Source organism: Amborella trichopoda, chromosome 13 (genome assembly GCF_054954075.1).
Source record: "Amborella trichopoda isolate Santa Cruz 75 chromosome 13, AtrichopodaSantaCruz75HAP2 v2.0, whole genome shotgun sequence".
NCBI classification, from domain to species: domain Eukaryota; kingdom Viridiplantae; phylum Streptophyta; class Magnoliopsida; order Amborellales; family Amborellaceae; genus Amborella; species Amborella trichopoda.
In genome coordinates, this window is record NC_142348.1 from 46374049 (window position 1) to 46392995 (window position 18947).

An 18947-nucleotide genomic window follows, 5' to 3' on the forward strand; every position below is an offset into this window, starting at 1 on the left:
AAAAACGGGATTCGGACGATTCTCCACGTAGAATCGCCCCGATGATGTCATGAGTCACTAAGTGATGTCATGGATCGCCTGAATTTAAAGCCTCCTCAACTGCTTATGTATAAGTGATGTCATGGATCGCCCAACTGACACCTCATCTGCTTATGTCTAAGTGATGTCATGGACTGCCTGAATTTAAAGCCTCAACTGACACCTCAACTGCTTATGTCAGCGTGCAAAAAGCCCACTTACACGTGGACCTAAAACAGCATACCCAAAGGGTTGGGTTGGTTTGATTGTTTTATAGGACTGGTTCTTCCCACATCCCTTCGATGTGGAACAATTCCCTAATAAACTTTAGAATGCAACAACTTGTAGTGAGATGACTTGTAAGCCCGATGGTGTACGCCCGATGGTGTACGCCCGATGGTGGCACTTAAATTATACGATAAAAAAAGGAAAATAATTATTAAAAATAATAATTGGGTGCCCACCACCCCTATCTTTCGTCAAAAAAATTTAAATTTACTTACTCCAAAAAAACATAAAAACTTTATTTGGTTATTATCTAATGGGATTATCTCATTTTATGATTAATAATTAATTAATTAGTTAATTGAGATTAAAAAATTAGTACTAGCTCATAGGATATTAAAAATAATAATAATAATACAAATACTAGTTTATTGAATATTAAAAAAAAAATATTAGTTTAGAGGATATTTTAAGAGAGAAAATAACACTAACTCATACCACTTTAGAATTTATTTCAAGTTGCTTTATCAATTATCCCACACTGCAAATATGAATTTTTTTAATTTATTAATAACCAAATATTGTATTTTATTTATTAATTTATTTATATTATAAATTTTATAATATATTATTTTTTTCTTATAATTGTAAATAAGATTTTTTAAATTAGATGTTATTATAAGACATTTTATATTTTTTTTTGTATAGTAAAATAATTATAAAATATAAAGTTATAAACCAACAACTTCAATTTCAATGTATATTATTATAGTTAGTTAGGTTTAATAATTTTGGATGAGTAGAACGAATTAATAAATGTTTGATACTTTGATGTGATACTAATTTATGCAGGAAATTAATTTTTGTAATCTTATAATATGGAAGTGTTTTCTAATATTTTTAAATTGTTTTGATATAATATTATAATACTATATTACAATTAATAATTATACAGACATCCAGACAGGAAAACAACATCTCAATATGCACCAATTTTACAAAATAATGATATTACATAATGCATTACTCTTAATTTCTTTTAAAAACTAAAAGAATACTATTTTTAGATATTTATAGTGAGTTTTTAAAAAACTTTTAAGAGATAAAAAATGAGGAAAATTATTAAAAATAATAATTAGTTGATATGGCCCACCACCTTTATCCTTTACCAAAAAAATTTAAATTTACTTATCCCAAAAAAAAAAAAAAAACTAATATTATTAGGCTATTAGCTAATTGGGATTAAAAAAATTAGTACTAGCTCATAGGATATTAAAAAAAGCAAAAAAATTACTACTAATTCTGGTTTATTGAACATTAATAAAAATACTAGTTTATCGGATATTTTAAGAAAGAAAAATAACACTAGCTCATACGACTTAAGAATTTATTTCAAGTTGCTTTATCAATTATCCCACATTGCAATTCTTTATTTATTTTCCTAATTTTATTAAAATATGATTGCAAATTTATGTTACTAAATTCTATATTTCTATCAACACTAATTATTATACATTAGATTTATTTATTTGAGAGGGTCATACCCTAGTTTTTTGAATCACGTTTATTATAATATTGTAATTAATAATTATGCTAATTACCATGATAACCAAATCTTATATTCTATTTATTAAATTATTTACATTATACATTATGCAATGTATTATTTTTTGTTATAGTTGTAAATTAGATTTTTAAATTAGATGACATTATAAGACAAATTTCAAATTTATTCTTATTTGTAAAGTAAAATAATGATAAAATAATAAAATACAAACCAATAATTCTAATTTCAATGTATAATATTGTATTTAGTTAGGTTTTAATAAATGTTTGATGAGAATCTTCATACAGGGAAAGAACATCTCAATATTTGCATATTGATGCAAAAAAATAAAAATTATTAATGTAGTACCCTCATTTCTTATTGGATTCCTAAAAAAAGCATTTATAATGATTTTTAATAATTTTTTTGAATTTTTTTAAAGGCCAATCCAACCGATTCGATCGATTCCCGATCCAAAACGCCGATTCACTGATCCGGATGGGTTTTTGGGGTGCCCAATCCGGGGCAACGATCTGTTTTTCAAACCACTGTGGAAACCAAATCTCAGGTACAAGACATCAAACTTTTGAGACAAACTTGACAATACAACTCAATTTCCTTGCAAATTACAACACACATGGCAATTTATACCTCAATTACAGTTACATAAAAGTAATTACAATCATCAAAGCCCTTCTATACACTCATTACATTGAGGATACAACTCACTTTGGGTCCCTGGTAAAAAACCAAAACAAAACTAATAAAGAAGATCAAGTGTACAACACTTAACTAGTGCTCTTGAAAATTCAACATCTACGCAAATTTACATGGCAAATTATACATCAATTTTCAACATAAGACTCATCAAATCATGATCTCTTCATTACAATCACATGAACGCTCAAGTAACCAAAATAACATAATCATGAGAAGTCTTTGAGAGCTCTTGTTGCCCGGTTCACGGCTAAGATCGCTATATACCATAGTGTGAAATGTGATGGTAAATCTCGTAACAATGCCCAAATCCACTCTATCAAAGTAATGGGAAGCCAAGCATCTATTGATCTACATTTCTATGGATGAAAGGGCTTTCAAGATATGGGATCAAACTCTAGGGGAAAAAACATGGGAGATGTATAGGTTTAGATCACAAGATCAAGCTCAAAATGAGTAGGCACGCCATGAAGAAAATCAGACAGTTTCCGCTTGAAAATTCTCCTAGTTGCTCCAATCAATTATGTGATTTAACTGACTGATCTTGATCCCAAAATCAAGAGAATTTCAGTCAATTAAGTCTTATAAAATTCATAGAAAAAACTCTTGGAAACTAGTTCGATCGATCATAGATAACTCCCTTAACATCGTGAATCAATTTAAGATCAAGAACTCATGAAATGTAGATCTATGAGATGGAAATACCTTGTTGTAAATGAGATTTTACAGCAATGAATTGCTTCAAAAACAATGGAGACATTGAACATCTTCCTCAATTTGAAAGCCTTATGGTTACTTGATTATCCTCTAGCTTATGGAGCTTAAATCAAGCTTCAATGGAGCTCAATTCTACTCTCTCTCTAGGTTTACTTCATCTCACAAAACTCGAGTCTAACTCACATGATGAGAGAAAAGGAAGAGGAACAAGGACTAGGGGGTGCCACTCTAGAGTGTGAGAAAGTGGGGCGTACCACTCTAGAGAGAGAGAGGGAATGAGAGTTGTGTATTTCAAATGAGAGGAAGATGGGGTATTTATAGGCTCTAGTGTAGAGATGCTTCCAGATAGGAGAATCGTGGTCATTCATATCAATAATCTATAACACAAAGAGAGGCTTGATCCTAACCTTCCATCCACCATCATGCCATCTTGATGAGTGGATGTAATTAAAACGCCATTATATTCCATTTATTCTATAATTCACTCCAAATTTTCTTTTTATAAAAATTCCCACGCTCTCTTCACTTAATCAAGTTAAAAATCAAAGTTAGGAGCATTCCTTAGCGTAATTAGGCATATTTTCCAACAAAATTCAAATTTAAAAGTTTCCTTCCATTTTAGAAAAGAATGTGTATCCAATCATATGGTGCCACATGTGTGAGTTAAGTGAAAATTACAATTGTCTCTATGAAATATCAAACCTGTCATTTTTAAAAGGGTTCACACGTGCAAAAAAACTCAAACTTCACATATAAAACATGCCAAAAAATTCAATTTCCCAAAATTCACAAAAATTACCACAGTTAAAATCACCCTTTGAATAACAAACCACAAAGTGACAAGGGGGTCCCATGGGGCTTTGATATCACCCCGACGTCATCTCCACGTGGCACTGACATGGAGGACCCATAGCCCACATGGACACCTATTTGGCTGTCACATGCAGCTCCCCATGGTCTGTCCTCATATGTCATTTGTTCAAAACAATCAGTAAAACGCTATTTCTTGCTCAGAAAAATATCAAAAAATCTCACTTTTTTTGCAGCATTTAAAAGTATTTTCAAGAGAAATTAGAATCCTATGGAGTTGAATTAGGTATCAGCGTACTCCACTCAGCTAGACTCAGAATCCAGAGTCACCTTGTCAGTATGATCCAACAAACTCATGAATCTCAGTACTAATCAAGGGCTCATGATATAGTTTGTTAAAGTCAAACCAATGAGTAACTCAAAATCCCTAAGTTTTTAGTGGATTATGTTAGTGGTATAAGACCAATGGGCTAGAAATGCAATTTTTTAAAACTTTTCTTTTGTACAAAAACTCAAAGATTTAAATGCATGAATATCTCAATACAAAACCATAATACATATATTTCAGCCTACAAACAGGGTTTATACACATTTGAATAATAAAACTCAACCCTAATAGGTCCCTTACAAATCCCTTACTCAAATATACAATTAAAAATACAATATTCACAATGTACATATCCACAATATTTTGCATGACTTGCACTCGCAATTCCTCATTATATCAAAATTATATGATAATTCCATCTTCATTCTTTATCCTCATCATATATCACAATGTCTCATATACATCATACACTTGATCATAATAATCCAATAAGATTTCAATTCGCATAAACAATAATGCATAGCATTAAACCTCATATAGCAAGATTAAAGAACAATCTCAATATTCACACAACATACTAATTTAACCAATCATAAATTCATTTAATAATTGTAAATACATCAAATTAACATGCAAACATACATGGGAGAACCAGGGTTCGAACCCCTTGTGCCCAGGCCACAAAAGGGCCTGTTGAAGACTTAATTTTGTCTCATTGTCTAAAGCACGAGTGATAATAATAACTCAAAGCGATCAATCCAATGGGAAACAAATTATCACTTTTATTTCACTTAATGAGGATCAAATCATGAGAGAGACATGTATCAAAATAGCCCTTCAAAGTTTGAGAGAGATACTACACAAAATAAGGAAGTTATAGTGAAACTACACCGTGTGGTCTATAAGGGACCACACGAACTTTTCAACATTCAAAAAAGAACTCAACGGACTATCTTTTATGCTCAAATATGATGAAATAAACCTCTCATCAATTGTATATTCTCAGTAAAAATTCCAGAAAAATAAGATCAAGAAAATCAAGTTGAAACTACTAAAGATCATGGAGTAAGAAAGCTAGTCTACACATACTGTGTATGGACTACACTATTGCTTGGGGAGTCTTCAAATATCAAGTTTTCATGACCAAAAATGAAAAAAGCTACTGTAAATTAAGAATTACAGCAAGCTTTGATAATGGAAATGACGTAGGAATTAAAAATATAAGAAGAAAAATCAATACCTTAATGAAGCAATAGTATGAGCTTGATCACATAAATGAAGGACTACTCCATAGAAGGGTTTCAAATGAAAGCTCAAGGAAAAAGATAGTCTCATGGGTGGCCACATTTTTGTCAAGAGGGCTCCCTCTCTCTAATACTCAAGTTAGGGTTATAAGTGATCCCATAAGTTACATTTATACTTAGATCATAAAGATGGATTTGATCATGATACTTGATGTCTTAGATCAATGGCACATGAGAGGCTTTTATCCAAGTCGCTCATCCATATTTTATCACCAAGATCAATGGATGAGCTTTTGACACCCTTCACTCCTTAAAACCTAAGTTTATAGTCATTTTATCTTGACGCCTTAGCTCCATATTTTATTTTCCATTAAGTCCAAATTCATGTTTACACTTATGCCTATAGTTTTTGAATAATTTGTGAGAGTCAATAAAAAACAAGGACATAGACATAATGGTAATATGGGACATCCACACGTCAATAAAATATCTTATGACACCACCAATAGGATTTTAACAACACTAAAGCTTCACATGGGTCAAGCCCATAAGGTGTTGCCACATAAGATATACCCACACGCTACAAAATCAAATGTGGATAATAATATGAATCAAATTAATTCTCAAAATCCCATGACTTCACACAAGCCAAAAATGGCATACATGAGCAAAACAAAATATGTGACTTAAATCAAACTAAAGTCATAACAATATATAACACTTTGAATAACAAGATAACATGTTATAACATAATACCAACAAAAGAACTAATGACAAATAGGTCCCCACATGGATATGACATCAACATGATGTCATCCACGAGTGGGGAGGTGAGGATGCCACGTGGCATTCCTATGGCCACTTGGGATCTATGTGGCATCCCCATAGGATGTCCTTGTTTGGCATTTATGTCAAACAAATTTGAAAATCACATTTTTTTATTGTTTAAAAAATCTGAAAAATTCTCCAAAAATCCCAAAAATTCTCTAAATGATTTCTCAACATTATTACATAATTTCTCATCAATATAAAATCATTTCTCATCAATTTTAGATTAACTTGGGCCAAAGGTAAATGAGATCTCTAGACTTATAACACTAGTCGGAGTCTTCCATTGGGCTAACCCTAATGACGTTCCACCGGTGTCTCAAGCCGACCCAATGGACCTATGCTCCACTGTCTATGGTCTATGGCAAGGACACAGAATTGGTCACATCAAGGTCGCTGAGCAAGAGCTTCCCGTCACCGTGGGGTTCAATGGATTACCAATGCACCCCTGTGGGACATGTTCTTACTCAAATACAGGGGTCTTCTCAAAGCACATGTGCACTAGCTCTTCTAAGTCCGATAATACTATAAAAGAGTGGCTTCCCCATACGACTATGGGTGCACACATGGAACGTTCTCGTGTCAGGATACGGGCTCATGTCCCATGAGTCGACCATTCCATACAGGGCGAATACTCTTTTAAATACTCGGGTTCTATTATTCTCGATTGGATTCTCCAGACCCTGGCTTATCACATTAACCATGAGGCATTCTAATCAATATAGTCCTGACTGAAAGGTAACCCTCACACCTCCCCTAGAGTTCACACTCTCAAAACATATACTCTCAATGCTTAAAATACTTGGGGTATACGAATTTGGGCCCCAGTGCGCCAAACACCCAAATTCAGTCTCTTTCTAACTCCCACTGAGCGTAAGACTCTCGGCTTTAAGGCCTTGACAGGCCACATAGCCAACAGATTACAGGTGCACACCAAGGATATGAACTCACACGAGGTGCAAGGGTTCCTCTCTTGGCACATGTGCATATCTCTTCACAATGGATCAATTAGAAGAGTGGCTTCCAATTTGAGATTGTTTATGCACATGCTATGAGAAGGTTCTATTGTTTGTCAGGGATTTAGGCTAATGGCCTCACTAAACCTTAACCTTAACCTTCTCATAAAAGGCTAAAACACACTTAAACATCGAGCTCATATCAGAAGACACATAAAACACAATGCCCTGGCCCATCACACAGTCATGAGGCATAATAACAATAACCGTTGACTACGGGAAACCCTTAAATCTCTCGGTGCCTTTCGCTCGAGATAAAGCCCTCTCATGACTCTCTCAAGGTTTCATGACTCTTGGTCGTAGTACGCCAGGATCCTAGAGTTATGTCACTCTTTTACTCTCACTAAAGTCAGAGCCATGAAAATATCAGACTTTTAAGGCCTTGAAAGAACATAACCCATAGCCTGGCCTTATCTGGTTAGCTTCACACTCACAAAAGACATGTATGGTGTGTGTGTGTGTGAAAGTACGTTCTTCAAACATTATACTTCAACATAAGGCTGAGGAGCATATTTTGGTACCGCCCAAAGTCTAAGTTATCACTTACCATCAATCATGTTCCAACATCCTAGTTAACAATTATGCTACATAGACATGGATACACATTTCAGCATCTAACATAGAAATGAGTGCCCGAGACCCCATTATCAAAAGTGGCCTTTCAAACAGGACACGTGCATATACCGTTTAAAGAAGGTGAAGTGGGATTTTAGGCGACATTAAGTACTTTTATAGCGAGATTCTCAAGAAAGACTAAGAAAAGTGTTTAGGTTTCTAAAGTGTCATGCACAGGTGTCATGTCCTTGTGTCGACATGAGCAAAAAGCCATTGACAAACATGTCCATGTTACATAACATCACAAAACACCTTTAAATAGTAACTTGAACGGTTCCACTTGTGCCACAACACGGAATAACGAGATGATCGAAAAGCAAAAACAAGAGAGGACATTCATGACGAAGAAGATATTTGAACCGTTTTTCACATTGTACAAAAGATATGCCTCGAATTGAAGACAATCTAATCAGGATGAAGACTTCAGACATGTAAGAATAAGATAACACTTTGAGATGCAACAAAATAAGAATTTCTTACTTGAAAATTCCAGAAGTGAGAGCCAATATAGTTTGAAATCCCACCAACTTGGATAGTCACTATTTCCCTCATCTTTGATCATCCACGATCAACAAGCACATAAGCTCTAACGTAATTTTGGGAAAGAAACCTGCATGGACATCAAAAGTTGCCATAGGCTAGTAAATTATTACATATCTAAGGAAAACAATCATAATTAAGTAAACTAAGGCAACAATAATAGGTTGCGAGAACTGATGCAACTCTAAGGCTGCAAGTACTAGGCAAAAGCAAGGCATATGCTTCCTTTAATTTCCTTTAAAAAAATATAAAAGATTATGAAATTAACTATCCAAAAGCTTTTTCACATTGAGAATCTCATTACAGAATATATACAAATCATAGTTACCAATATGATTAAAAAAAAAATATAACTGAACGAAATTCTTGTGGAATTCCATATATTGTCTAATGAATGCCATAAACACAATATTAGCCAGGGAACAACATTGAAGGGCTGTCTACAAGGAGGGGAAAGATAAGAGACCAACGATATGTTGAAGACATCAAATAAGCATGTTGCGAGCAATACTGCTAAGGATGAACCTGTTTATATTCCTCTCCCTAGTTCATAACTTATATGTACTTCTAGCTAAGAAGATATTAAAAAAAATTGAGCTTGAATAATGGACAAGGATGAATGAATTGAACAAACCAAGCAATGGAGTTAAACCTTAGCTTGGTCTCAGAAGCCGCACAAAATGTTCAGCTCTAAATATCTACCACCTCAACAAGACATCACAGGTGTAACTATGCCATCAATACTACCTCAGAAGCAAAACAAAGACACCAGAAGAGTCTCACGTTTCTCTAAAGAGACTCAGTGTCCATTAATTGATATGAATATACAGACTTGTATTTTATAGACAAATTACAGATGACACTAATAGAAACTAAATCATAGATGCCTAAACTATACCCAGACTTACCATAAAATACAAGACACAATATCCTAGCCTTCCCATAGTTATTGATTACAATATACACCTTCTATATTAACCAGATATACAATATATACTTTTATTTCACATTCTCAACCAAATAACCAAGATCTACACCAAATTCTCATTGCGCGAAACCTTAAGATTATCCTTGAATAACTTCAACTCTTTGAAGTACCAAAACAGTTTTCTCACTCTAGCCACCTCATGAGAGAACCAAAAGGATTATACCATAAAAATTGTATTATAACCCAAAATACTCTGGGATAAAGCCACAAAACTCAAGGAAAACTCCATTATGATGATCTAAGCAATTTCTCCAAAAGGCCAACAATTTATATGCAAAGGAATTTAACTGAAGGAAGCAAAAAATAGTATTTATGCAATCAAGTCCACACATGCAATTAAATGCACAAAACTAGCTTTCAACTTAGGTTTTTTCCGACAAATGGATATACGGATTAAAAGAGCTTTTAAGAGTAAGGAATTGCAAATTGAAGCAACACTTACAGTGGATAAGCTGAAAGACCTGAGAAATGCATATTGAATTTCATCAATGAAGGTTTGCAGGGAGAAGAAATGGTGGAAATATGAGAAAGGATGGAATGAATACCTTAGAATTTGCAGAAAACCCCTGAATTATAGGGGATGATAGTGATTCGGAGTAGTAGTGAGAGAAACCAGTCCATTCGCGATATAGAGAGAGAGAGAAAGAGATTGAAATAATGAAATTGGTGCGCGCACTAGTTATAGAGGGTTTTGCGGGTTTGCACGCGCGAACAAGTGTAGAGAGCCCGAGTGAGAGGTGTAGACACAGAGGAGAGCTCAAAGGGCCTCGCAAATTACCAATAGTTAGTAAACGTAATGACGGTAATGTCCCTCTCGAGAGAGATTGTTGCGCGCTTAAAATTTAGAAAGCGTGGTAAAGTACTGTTAGCAAGCGTGAAAAAGAAGAACGCTTAACCAGACATGGGCTGGGGAATGGTTTAAATCAGAACCGGACTAATCAGAGTGGTTAACCCGACTAACCTATCAAGTAGATTTTTTTAAAAAAAATAAATCTAAAACTTTCAAAAAAATAAAAATAAATAGAAATACTTATATTAAATATATAATATCTTATAAAATATATTTATCTTACAAAAAAAAATTGAAACAACTTTTTATAAATTAATATTTGAATACTATGGTCCTGAACATGAAAATATCTTAGGGTATTTTTTGAAGATGTTTTTTTCATGTAACATATTCTTCCAAGAATTAACATATTCATCCCAAATCTTACATTGAAAACTTTCTATTTTTTTTTGTACAAAAATTGCTCACATTATGAATGAAAGTTTATGCACTGTTTTGCAAATGACAAAAGTAGCTTAATGCTATTAAATCAAATAAAAATACAACCTAATTTAAACAAGAAATGGAAAGGACCTTTTCCATATGGTTAGATAAAGCATAATTCATACAATACTTTTTTGATGAAGTTAATTAAGGCATACTTCACAAAAGTACATCTCATGATATACAACAAAATAAAAAATCAATACACTGCAATTGATATGGTCTAAGGGTCTTATATGTATCTACCATATCCATATCAGTGTGTTGTGCATTGATTTTATCAAAAAATAAGAATAGTAGAACAAAGAATTTGATCAAAAAATAATTTTATTAAGCAAAATAGAAAAACATTTCCCATACTTATCATAAAACATAATTTTATTAAAAAACCATAATTTTATCAAAAAATAATTTACTAAGAAAAATGGAAAACCACTTCCCATATTCATCATAAAAAACCATGATTTTATCAAAACAATATTTTTGTTAAGCAAAATAGAAAAGCAGTTCCCATATTTATCAAAAAACATAATTTTATTCGAAAGATAATTTTATTAAGCAATATAAAAAAAAAACTTCCCATATTGATAAAAAACCATAATTTTACTAAGCAAAATGAATTTTTTTTTAGAAAAATCAATTTCTCAAAATGTGATGGATGATTTAAAATTAAGATCACCGTTGTAATCTCTCTCTCTCTCTCTCTCTCTCTCTCTCTCTCTCTCTCTCTCTCTCTCTCTCTCTCTCTCGAATCGGGCCAGATCGAGATCATCCAGTGACCGATCCTGAGTTAGTCAGTCGATTTTTTAAAAATCGACTGATCTTTTAAAGGCTCTTTCCATAACATTCCAAAAACCTTGATAGAAAATGGGAAAAAAAAAATTTTGAGAAAGAGAAGAACCAAGCACATACAAAACGATGGTGTAGTGTTTCATTAAACATAAGGCAACCAAAATTTTTACATGCACTTGAAAAAAAACAAAATATTCCATTTCCATCATTACAAATATAACTATATCATGCACTTAAAAAAACATAATTCAAAAAAATCGAGCGACATTATCATGCTCTTATCAAAAAGAATAATCAAATTCATAAAAATAAATTAATTTTATCAAAATGAATAAATTTATTAAGCAAAATAGAAAACTGTAATTTAATTAAAGAAACATAATTTTATTAAAAAACATAATTTTATTAAAAAAACGTAATTTTATTAAAAATTTATAATTCTACTAAAAATAATTTTATTAAGCAAAATAGAAAAACACTTCTCATAAAAAAAAAATTATTAAAAAATCATAATTATTTAAGCAAAATAGCAAAACCCTTCCCATATTCATCAAAAAACATAATTTTATTACACAATATTTTTTTTTAGAAAAATCGAATTTTCGAAAACCCAAAAAATGAAGCAACATTTCGAGCAAGAAACGACCTTCAATGTTTGGATAATCAAACAAATAAACATCCATGCATTGTAAAGGCTTCGATCATCTTTCAAACGCATCAAATATCATAAAAAAATATTCAATATTTTTAATTTAATTGAAAAAATGCAGAAATTTCAGATCTATGAAAATTTCATGATATGGTGCAACGAAAAAATTTATATAAAACAATTTAATCAATCATAAAAAAAACATATAAAAAAACATACCAATTTTATTTGAGATATGAAGCATCAACGATCGAAATCCACAACTCAATTTGATAAAAAACAACCAATAAATGGATAAAAATCTGCGTTTTGGATAAACACAGATTCTCTGAGCAGCAGCATTTCGGGCAAAAAGAAACCCTTGATTTTTTGTTTTCTGAACAAATTAAAACTTGAATCTAGTAAATACTTCAAATAGCAATCAAAATCCTCAAATTTCTTCAAGAACCATTAGGTATTGAGGAGATTATTGGAAGAATGGTGGAAATTTTCAAAAACCTAAAAAATCCGCCATTTCAATCCAAGAAATTTTTTTTTTCAATGTTTAGATCTAAATTACTTGTTTTATGTTCATTATATAGTGATTTAAACCATTAAAACACAAAAAAAGCCAAAAAATGGCTGAAAATCAATAAAAAAACAAAATATGGCCGCAAATCGAATAAAAAAAGGTGAAATTTTGGATTCATACTTTTTCTGCTACATATAACAGGTCTTATGATAAATACCGGCCGTTATATTGGTGTTACCGTTATATCGTTATATCAGGCGATAAAAACTGTAAATCGGACCAGTTAGGAAAACTTGTTGGTTTTGAGAAAAAACTACCGGTTCGAATTGAACCGGCTGGTTTTGGATCCAATTTTTTTTGGAGAGGGCTGTCTAATGACGTGTACCGCAAAACTGGACCTAATCGGACTCGCCACCCCAGCGGTAGCGATCTAATCAGCCGATTTTGGGAACACTGATATGTAGTACCCCTTTTTAGGGGTGGCAACGGGCTGGTCCGGGACCCGAATGGACCAGGTTCGAGATTGGGTCTACCCATCTGGTCCCGGGTCTAGACACGCGGGCTATGACTATGAGCTTGTTTTTTCTTTTTTGCCCTTTTTTTTACCATCATATATTCATATTATTGACAACATGATCGTTTGGATCCTAGGGTAAACAAAACGTGGTTTTGTATAACCGTGTTATCCAACAAAAAACCATGTTTGGCAACTTTTTGGATATTTTATGAAACTAAAAAAGGTGGCTAAAACATGGGTATACAAAACCATTAATTATGCCAAAGCATCTACACAATTAGAGAGAGTAACCACCTCAAATTTTAAGTTTTAGAGAGAGAAAGTATCTCATAATTTTAAAAAGAGAAACTATATCAAATTTTAGAGAGAGAAACTACTAAAAAAGTTTAGAGAGAGAAACTATCTCAAATTTTTTAAAGATAAACTATATCTCAAATTTTAGAGAGAGAAACCATGTCACATTTTAGAGAGAAATTATATAAAAAATTTAGAGAGAGAACCCTTCTCAAAAATTTTAGAGAGAAAAATTATATCTAATTATAAAATTTGGATGAATAAAGTATATTAAAATTTTAGAGAGATAAAATATATCAAATTCTAGATAGAGAAACTACCTGAATTTTTAGAGAGCAACTATTTTAAGAATTTTAGAAAGCATACCCATATCAAATTTGAATTTATAGAAAGAGAAAGTATCTTAAAACTTTAGAGAGCAACAAATCAAACTTTAGAGAGCAACAAATCAGATTTTAGAGATAATTTACTTGAAACATTTTAGAGAGAGAAAGTATCTCAATTTTTAAGTTTTAGATAGAGAAAATATCTCAAAATTTAAGAGAGAAAATCTATATCAAAATTTAGAGAGAGAAATTGTCCAAAATTTTAGAGAGAGAAAACTATCTTAAATTTCAAGTTTTAGAGATAAAGCAAATGTTAAAATTTTAGAGAGAGATACTACCTAAATTTTTTTAGAGAGAAATATCTGAAAAATTTTAGTGAGAGAAACTATCTCAAAATTTCAAGTTTTAAAAAGAGAAAGTATTTTAAAATTTTAGAGATATAAACTATATCAAATTTTAGAGAGAGATACTATCTAAAAAATTTTAGGAAAAAAAACTATATCAAAATTTTTAAAGAGAGAAGCTATATTAAATTTCAAGTTCTAGGGAGAGAAAGTATCTTAAAATTTTAGAGAGAGAATAAGACCTAAATTTTTAGAGACAGAAACTATCACAAGAAAATTAAAGGGAATTTTATCTCAAATTTTAAATAGATAAATTATATCAAAATTCAAGTTTTAGAGAGGAAGTATCTTAAATCTTTAGAGAGTGAAACTATATCTAGTTTTAGAGATAGAAATTATATAAAAAAAATTGAGAGAGAAACTATATCAAAACTTTTTAAGAAATTTTCTCAAATTTTAAGTTTTAGAGAGGGAAAGTATTTTAAAGTTTAATGAGAGAAACTATATCAAATTTTAGAAAGAGAAAAAATCTCAACAATCTTAAATTTCAAATTTTTAGAGAGAGAAACTATCTCAAAATATTTGGAGAGAAACTATATAAAATTTAAAGTTTGAGACAATTTTCTCTCTAAAAATGATGGGAGAGTTTCAATCTCTAAAAAGTTATAGGTAGTTGCTCTCTCCAAAATTTTAGTAAAAATTTTTATAATGGGAAATTTTTTTATATGTATTGTTACATACCAAATATGTGTAATGCAATTTTCACATGAAAATATTTTGCATGAAAATGTTTCATTCCTATCAAATGTATCCTAAATAGTGTAAACCAAAGTTACGCAAATAGATGACCCAAACGAGGGATTTTGCATAACTGGGGTATTATCTACATGCTATCCAAACAACCATTTCTCAATAACCAAGTTTTGGCAGGGTTTGCATAACCATGTTATGAACCAAAATATGGTTTTGTTTACCCTAGGATCCAAACGATCACTACAACATTTATAAATACCCACATATACCTACATTTCTTACTATTTTACACAAGGGTGCAGTTTATATAGAGCCTAGGCTCTAAACAATCAAATTAGAGCCTACCTTCAAATAGTGTCGAAAAATGCAGTTTCAATATTGGAAATCTTTGTGATAGCCTTAAAATATATTTTCATCTTTATTTATAAGGTTTAAAGCTTCAAAATAGTGTAGATCGACATATCTATGAAAACTTGAAAGTCTTGAAAATTGACGGTCCAAACATGCGTTGCAAATACAATAGTTCCCAAACTTGAAATCCATTTTTTTCTGATGCCCATGCATCTTGATGTAGATGATGAATTTGAGGATATTTGAGCATCAAAACAACATCTTCTAGTAAAAGTTTTGAGGTAGGCTCAAATTTGATTGTTTAGAGCCTCGGCTCTATATAAACTTTTCCCATTACATAATAACTAAAAATTCCTAAGAAACAAAGGCATTGGCAACATTTATGAATGCCCACATATTATTTGGGTGGTTCAGGTCTGGGTCAGGGTCCAGCCACCTGGACCCGACCTTTTATGTCCAAACTTTGGACTCATATCTAGACCCAAGGTTGGGTCTACCTGTCGGGTCCCGGGTCTAGTCGAGTCCATTGCCACCCTTACGCCTTTTCCAATTTTATTTAGGGATTTTTAGAATAAAATTTATTTAAATTATTCAAAGTACATCTCTCTCGTATATACTCAAGACCTCTTTTTCCTTTCGAACCCATGAAAAAGCTCGGAGACACTCGTTCTATATGACCCTCCAACTGAGCGAAGGACCGTGTCTCTCTCTCTCTTAAGAGCAAGCCTCTCGTTTTTTTTGAGCAAGAAGCCTCTTTTTTTCCCTTTGATCAATATTGCGACTAAGGATCACAGGAAAAAAACAATGAAAGTGAGGAATACCTTGTGTTTAGCCCTTCCCCATTTCGCTTTGAACTTATATTGCTGGGGGAATGGAGTTTAAGAGAGGAACAGATAGATGTTTGGAATAATTCTCATATTGAGGTCTGGGCTGGGTATAAAATCAATGAAAAGTTGAAAGTATAGAAACAAAGAATAAAACAGTGGGGAAATGTTAAATTTGGAGACATTGTTGCAAAAGTTACAAACGTTTCGAGTACCATTAAGAGTTTAAACCACATAACAACTAAGAGGGGGCCTAAATGAAGACCATGAGCAAGGTAGAGAATAGCTAAAGACGAAATTGAAAAACCTTCTCAAGATGAAGGAGAGCTTTCTAAAAAAGAAGGGGGATAATAATACGGAGTATTTCTATGCAATAGCCAATTCAAGAAGAAGAACCATTAGTATTAGTGGATTAGTGATTCCTACCGTGGATCATGATAACATATTAGGGATGTAAGATTTCATTGTTCGTTACTTTCATCATGCGTTCACCTCAAGTCCAGGTTGCCATTCGATGCGGATAAGGTTCCTTTCATAAAGCTTCCGAAAGAAAAAGCTTTGGCTCTGGAGGTAGAATTCAGTATAGAGGAGATTAAAGAAGTTGTATTTGGTTTGCCTCGAGACAAAACACCTGGACTAGCTGGTTTTCAGTGGCATTCTTCCAAGACTTCTGGGATATTTTGAAAGTTCTGCAGTGGCTTCAGCAATTATTTGAGGATGGGGTGGTCAACAAATCCTTAAATTCTACTTCCATCTCACTAGTTACTAAAAGCATAATATGGAATCATTGTAGGATATGATACCTACGAGCTTGCTTTCAGCGACTTTCAAGATCCTTGCAAAGGTCCTGGCTGACAAACTCAGGGGGATACTAAATGAGGTGGTAGAGGGCCCTCAATCAAGCTTTATCAAGGACATACAGATTATGGATGGGGTGTTATTGGCACAAGAGATTATACATACCACAAGAAGTATAGGCAAGAAAGGTGTCCTCCTCAAAATTGATTTCGAGAAGGCATATGATAGAGTTGAAAGGGATTACCTTTGACAAATTATGAGGCTCACGGGCTTCGACTATAGATGGAGGCGATAGATTAGAGGTTGTGTCTTTGGTACATGTTTCGGTGATCATAAATGATAACGCATGTGGGTATTTTAAGGCCACGGGGGGTAGATGTCAAGGTCTTTCCCCTTTTCTTTTTACCCCTCGGTCATGATATGGGCGAGGCCTCGAAGCTTCAAGTTTGCCGGACCTACTAGCCCGGCCAAGTATTTTTCTCTTCCTCTTTTCCTTTTATTTTTAAGTTGTTTTTGTTAGATTTAGGATTGTATTCACTTTCGTTCAATATGTTATGCTTTTGAATCAATATAGGCTATGTCACTGATCTGAGAGCATGCTCATATCTAATTAGATCTGACATCATATTATAATTTGATTGACCCCACTATCTATCAATATTTTAAAATCAATTCGTGGTTCGGATCTGGTCAATCATCATCCTGAGATCATCCCGCTCTGTATTGTAAACAAGTTGTTCCATATTTGCTTTAGCAAGGAGCAAAATATTATCCGCATACTGAAGGTGAAGAATAATGGGTCTATTGTTGGAAGACTATAAACCACAAATGATACCCTTCATTTTCGCCTATATGCGTTAGGAGTTTTCCTATATATATATATATATATATATATATATAAGGGCTAGTTTGGATGTCAAATAAAAAAACCTTCACATTGAAAAAAATTGTAATTTTTTTCAACCTTATTTATAAATATTATCATCTTTTTAAATTAGTTTGTTGGATTGTTTGGATGAACATTGAGTTTTGCAGAGGGACAGGGCACTGAAACAAGGGTGTGCGGGAGGCATATTTGCACTCCTCTCACAATAACATACGCTCTCTCCTCATACTCGAGGCTTGAGGTATATCAGTAGCTGGGGTAATGAAGGCCAAGATAGGTTTCAAGATCAAACCGCCTAATCTCTGCAACAACCTCACCATGCTCATCCTCATGAAACTTATACACCATGACTCTATCATAACTAGTAAATTCTCTAACATGCTCAACCACCATATCACACAATAAGCCAATATCACCACCATGAACAGATTGGAGCCTCGAAATTGCCCTAACTGCTAGCTTCTAAGACTGAACTGCCCCTGCTATAGAGAGAGCATGGTTCTCTGATCGAGCAAGCTCTAAGTCTATAACAATACCCACATCAATCTTATGGAGAATTGCATAAAAGGGTTTTCCAAAATTCTTACAGAGAATCCAAACAGGGTCCAGAAGAGTGATTTCTTGAGCCCTAGCTGCCATTGCCAGCGATAAAGCACTCGAAGGGGTAAAAAGGGTTCTAACGTCAGTACCCACCTTGAGAATTTCAATCTAGTCCATGCTTGGAACTGATTGAGGCATTAAATCAAGCATCTCAATGGCGTGTTCACTGTCGGTTATGACCCTGAAACTCAATTCTTTCAATGGCAATCATGCACCCAAATGGTTGGATATGACCACCTTTTTGAATTTAGAGAGATAAGCAGTGATTCGTTTTTCAGGAACGATTTAGTGGTGGACTTGACAGATTGAGAATAATCAAAAGACTTACCTGATTCACCGGATTGCTCAAACACAACATGAAGCCTCGCTGATGTGAGAGAGAAAGTTCTGGCATTTAGAGAGATGGGGTTGGGTTTTTGGGCGTTTTTGATATTCAT

At 33.0% G+C, this 18947-nt stretch overlaps 1 protein-coding gene and 1 pseudogene across 4 annotated transcripts in view; both read right to left on the bottom strand.

The window, feature by feature from the left end:
- Positions 1 to 10485, bottom strand: part of LOC18442676 (plasma membrane, autoregulation-binding site, misato segment II, myosin-like, tubulin/FtsZ protein) — a 42094-nt gene extending 31609 nt beyond the window's left edge. The window contains exons 1-3 of one of the 4 annotated variants that reach the window (XR_016046802.1): positions 10138 to 10399; positions 10035 to 10053; positions 8545 to 8674 (exon numbers count right to left, since the gene is read on the bottom strand). Coding sequence is in view for 2 of the 4 variants with exons in the window: in XM_020672489.2 (XP_020528148.1) it covers positions 8545 to 8616 (72 nt within the window). In the remaining 2 variants the exon portion in view is untranslated. Of the gene's footprint in view, positions 1 to 8544; positions 8675 to 10034; positions 10054 to 10137 lie in introns of all 4 variants that reach the window. The other 3 variants (XM_020672489.2, XR_016046801.1, XM_088854827.1) reach the window with 3 other exon arrangements.
- Positions 10486 to 18110: 7625 nt separating this feature from the next.
- Positions 18111 to 18947, bottom strand: LOC110007963 (phytochrome B1 pseudogene; annotated as a pseudogene).